The 5000-nt window shown below is 47.6% G+C and overlaps 2 protein-coding genes across 4 annotated transcripts in view; one reads left to right on the forward strand and one right to left on the reverse strand.

The window, feature by feature from the left end:
* The first annotated feature begins 15 nt into the window (after positions 1-15).
* jmjd7 (jumonji domain containing 7) lies at positions 16-3202 on the forward strand. Its single transcript, XM_062414998.1, is given in 10 exon segments — positions 16-170; positions 695-846; positions 961-1122; positions 1308-1422; positions 1687-1743; positions 2012-2107; positions 2519-2556; positions 2558-2596; positions 2713-2872; positions 3018-3202. Coding segments are annotated over 10 exon segments (978 nt in total). The 5' UTR covers positions 16-121; the 3' UTR covers positions 3128-3202.
* A 455-nt stretch (positions 3203-3657) lies between these two features.
* The window catches only part of fbxo34 (F-box protein 34), a 4137-nt gene continuing 2794 nt past the window's right edge, over positions 3658-5000 (reverse strand). For all 3 annotated transcript variants that reach the window (XM_062414996.1, XM_062414994.1, XM_062414997.1), the window contains one exon: positions 3658-5000. This exon is cut by the window's right edge and continues 1018 nt beyond it. In XM_062414996.1, the coding sequence (XP_062270980.1) occupies positions 4173-5000 (828 nt within the window). In that variant the 3' untranslated portion in view covers positions 3658-4172.

The following is a 5000-nucleotide window of genomic DNA, read 5'->3' on the forward strand; positions in this document are numbered from 1 at the left end:
CAAACCAGCATGCAGCGTGAAGTGAAACAGCTGATAGTTTATTGATTATTGATCAAACAGCTGATAGTTTATTGATTATTTATCTTTTCTGATGATTCTGTGAAATCTGTGATGAAGGAAGATGGAAGCTGTGAAGGAACGTCTGGCTGAGTTTACACTGGAGGCTCACGGTGAGAGAAGCAATACTACAGTAGTACTACAGTAATACTACTGTAGTACTACTGTAGTATTACTGTAATACTACTGTAGTACTGTAATACAGTAGTATTGGTAATAGTAGTAAATAATAATATATATAATACCCAAAGGAGGCTTTACAGAGGAAAGTAATAGTAGTAATAGTACTGTAGTATTAGTATTAGTAGTATTATTATTATTAGTATTCAGTGAGTATCTGTGATGTCACTTTTCTCTTCTTCAGTTCAAACATCAGATATTATGACAATAAAAAATAACTCTGACGTCATTTCAGCAGATTTTAAAGTGTTAAACAATTTTTTAGAATCAGAAACAAACAGTAGAAAACTGCATCCATCCATCAATCAATCAATCAATCAATCAATCCATCAATGGATTAGTTGTCAGTTGATTCTTAAATAAACTGATGGAGCTTCTTCAGAGCTTCAGTTCTCTGCAGTTATTGATCAGTCGTCACATTTTACATGAATCCTGATGATTATTGATTACCCTTCAGATCTGTACCTGAACCAATCAGTGCCTTACCTGGAGGGGTCACCTGACCCGTTGCACTTTTCTACCGCGACTGGATTGGTTCCAAACAAACCCTGCATCATCCGCAACGCCTTCAGCCATTGGCCGGCCCTCTGAGCAGGTGGACGCCGGCCCGTACCTGAGGTCAGGAAACCCCACCCCCCCCCCCCCCCCCCCCCCCCCCCCCCCCCCCCCCCCCCCTCCCTCCACCTGCACTCACCTCTTCTTCTTCTGTGGTGATGTCATCAGCTTCCTGTGTTCCTCTCTCTCAGGGAGAAGGTGGGGTCAAAGGTCATCAGCGTGGCGGTGACGCCCAACGGTTACGCTGACGCCGTGAACGGAGATCGCTTCATGATGCCTGAAGAGAGACAGATGAGCTTCTCCTCAGTGCTCGACATCATCGAAGGAAAGGTGAGGAGGAGGCTGGGTTAGAGGAGTTATAATGTAACATCATGATCACTAGTTAGTGAGAGTGTGTGTGTGTGTGTGTGTGTGTGTGTGTGTGTAAAGTGTGTGTGTGTGTGTGTGTGTGTGTGGGTGTGTGTGTGTGTGTGTTGTGTGTGTGTGTGTGTGTGTGTGTGTGTGTGTGTGTGTAGGTGGAGAAGCGTGGTGTGTTCTACATACAGAAGCAGTGCTCTAACCTGGTGGATGAGCTTCCTGAGCTGACGGACGACGTGGAGCCACACGTGTCCTGGATGAGCACGGCGCTCGGTGAGTTCCTACTGAGCATGCTCAGACCGGAGGACTGAGACGCAGCTGCACACGCTGAGCTCCATGCTTCATTACCGGATAAACGTTCTGCACGTTTCCAGGTGTTCAGTTATATTTCAGTAGTGCTGCAGTGCTGCATGTTATCTAACAGTAAAGATGGCTCCCTCTGCTTTCTTCACATAATAAAACATTTTAAATTGATTTATTTAACCTGATGAATATTTTCAAACATCTTCATCATCTCATCAGTTTTTCTTCTTTTAGGAAAGTTTCCAGACGCTTGTGAACTTTTGGCTCGAGAGGCGAGCGCTGTCACCTCCAGTAAGACCTGACATCACCCTGACCCCTGACCCTAACCCTGACATCACACTGACCCCTGACCCTGACATCACACTGACTCCCTAACCCTGACATCACACTGACCTTAACCCTGACCCTAACCCTGACATCACCCTGACCCCTGACCCTGACATCACACTGACCCTAACCCTGACATCACCCTGACCCCTGACCCTAACCCCATCACTCACATGTTCTATGTTTAACATGTATGTTCTTTGTATATGAACATTGTATGTTTGTGTTTCAGTGCACAAAGATCACTATGAGAATCTTTACTGTGTGATTTCTGGAGAGAAAACCTTCATCCTGCTGCCCCCGACAGACCGACCATTCATCCCCTATGGTAACCATAGCAACCAACCTCCAGCCACCTGCAGTTATCATGGCGACCACCCTCCATCCTTTGTAAGTAACCTATAGTAACCGACCTCCATACCTTCAGGTAGTCATAGTAACAACCCTACAAACTCTACAGTAACCATAGTAACAACCCTGTAGGCTCTACAGTAACCATGGTAACCCCGCTGCAGGCTCCTACAGTAACCATAGTAACCCCTCTGCACTCTACAGTAACCATGGTAACCACTCTGCACTCTACAGTAACCATGGTAACCACTCTGTAGACTGTACAGTAACCATGGTAACTCCTCTGTAGACTGTACAGTAACCATGGTAACTCCTCTGTAGACTGTACAGTAACCATGGTAACCCCTCTGTAGACTGTACAGTAACCATGGTAACCCCTCTGTCTCAGGTGTGTATCAGCCGGCTGTTTACCGTCAGCAGGACGACGGGTGAGTTTGAGGTCGTGGATCAGAGCGACTCTGAGAAGGTGCGTTCAAATGTCTGTAAGTCTCAGCGCTCTCTGGTCTGTTTAAAACACTGCAGTTAACCCTCTCACCACCCCCCCCCCCCCCCCCCCACACACTTACCCCCCCTTACCCCCAGGTCCCGTGGATCCCTCTGGACCCTCTGGACCCGGACCTGCAGCGGTATCCGTCGTACCGGCGAGCTCGGCCGCTCCGCTGCACCGTGAAGGCCGGAGAGATGCTTTACCTGCCATCACTCTGGTTCCATCACGTCCAGCAGTCACATGGCTGCATCGCAGGTGAGAACGCTACACCTGAACTACACCTGAACTACACACTAACTACACCTGAACTACACACTAACTACACCTGTTAACACAATTGATTAATGATGAATCAATAGTTAGTTGCAGTTCTGCTATTAATACTTTATTTTTCCTGCAGTGAACTTCTGGTACGACATGGAGTACGACATCAAGTATAACTACTTCCAGCTGACTGGAGACGCTGTCAGGAGGTCACCGCGGCAACGTGACATCACAGCGGCTCAATGATGTCATAGTGACGGTGTGTGACTGGTTTCCGTGTTTGTGTGCGACAGCGACTGATCAATAAAGTTTGTTGAAATTAAAAAACATTTCAGTGTGTGTTATTTGTTACAGCTGATCATTAGTTATTAAATATTAAATTAATCAACTATTTAATTATGACTGATTTTAGTCATTTTTTAAATAAAGGAAAAGTCAAATTAGTCTGATTCAGATTCTTAAATCTAAATATTTTCTGGTTAAAATGAGACATTTTAGTTTCCTGAAGTCCTCAAATGTCTCACAGATCTTCAGTTTACTAAAAATAAATAAAATAAGAATAAACATTTAACCTTCTTTCCTCCCTCCGTCCTTTCCTTATTTCCTCCATCCTTCCTTTCCTCCCTCCTTTCCTTCCTTCTTTGACTCAAGGACAACAGGAGGGTTAGAAGCTGAATCTGAGAATTGGGACTTTTTCTTTCTTAAAAAAAAGAAAAAAGACTCAAAATGATCAATTAAGGAAACCTGATAAACAAGAGTCGAGTCATTCCTTTTAGTTTTCAACCCAAACATGAACCAATGAGAAAGACTTTATTAAAGCAGAACAGAGAAAATAAACCAATCAGACAGCAGATAGAAAATTAAAAAAAACAACAAAAAAATCTCTGGAGGTCCAAAGTCATTATTTTTCTCCCCATCTTTTTTTTCTCTTCTCCACAGTCAGTTATTCTTATTGCATCATCATCATCATAATCATCAGCATCATCATCATCATCATCATCACACAGTCCTGATGATTATCACTCAGCCACTCAGTCCCTGTAAACACTAGCAAGGTGCAGATAACGTTGCCCCCCCCACTGTGAGATATGAATGATATATAACTATGTCAGGATTCATAAATAAATATAAACCAGCTGTGACTCTGATCTGTGAGGAGAGGAAGAGTCCTGGCCGGGACTCCTCCTCCAGGTCAGGGGTCGGGGGGTCAGGGGTCGGCTGTGAGGTGAGCAGCAGGGGGGGCCACAGTCCAGAGTCTCTTAAAATAACTCAAAATATATCTTTTTATTCTTTAAACCAGAATCTGAGTCTGTGTTACATCATGGGAGCAGACACACACACACACACACACACACACACACACACACACACACACACACACACACACACACACACACACACACACACACACTCTCTCAGTCGCCCTCGGCTCTGTAGATCGTACATTGATGCTGTGGAACGCCGGCACCCAGCGGTTGTCATGGAGACCGACGTTGCAGCCGGGTGCGTCCCTGCGGGTGCCACGGCAACACATCCAGTATCCGGGGCCGTAGGGCAGCGCCTGGCAGAACGGTTTGTGGTGCCAGCGGCACAGAGACACGTCGCCGCGGCCGTACCGCTTCTTGCACTGCTTGCAGGGGTCGTCACGGTAACGGGGGTCGGACACCCAGAGCGAGTCTGCGGGCCGCACGCCGTACGTGTCGATGATGAACAGTAAGTAGCGGCAGCTGCACTTGAGCACTGCGAGGCTCTGCGTGTCGAGCAGCTGCAGCACCTTCAGCAGCAGGTGGTGAGGCAGCAGCGACAGGTACGGCTGAGGCTCCAACAGCTGCTGCACCCGCTGACGCACCTGCAGGAAGCCCTGCCGCGACGCCGTCACCGCGGCAACCGCATCCTCCACGCCACGCTGCTGCCTCTCTGATACAGGAGGTGACAGGGGGGGGGCAGCGTCCAGGTCAAATGTCATTGTAAGGTGAGAGGGGCGGGGCTTAGCGTTTGTGGGGGGGCGGGGCTGCGGAGACAGGAACAACAAGCCGGGCAGAGGCTCCGCCCCCTCCTTCTTGGGGGGCGTGTCCACCACGTCAGCTGAGGAGGGCGGGGCTAAAGCAGGAGGGGGCGG

Source organism: Scomber scombrus, unplaced genomic scaffold (genome assembly GCF_963691925.1).
Source record: "Scomber scombrus unplaced genomic scaffold, fScoSco1.1 SCAFFOLD_174, whole genome shotgun sequence".
In the NCBI taxonomy this organism is placed as follows: domain Eukaryota; kingdom Metazoa; phylum Chordata; class Actinopteri; order Scombriformes; family Scombridae; genus Scomber; species Scomber scombrus.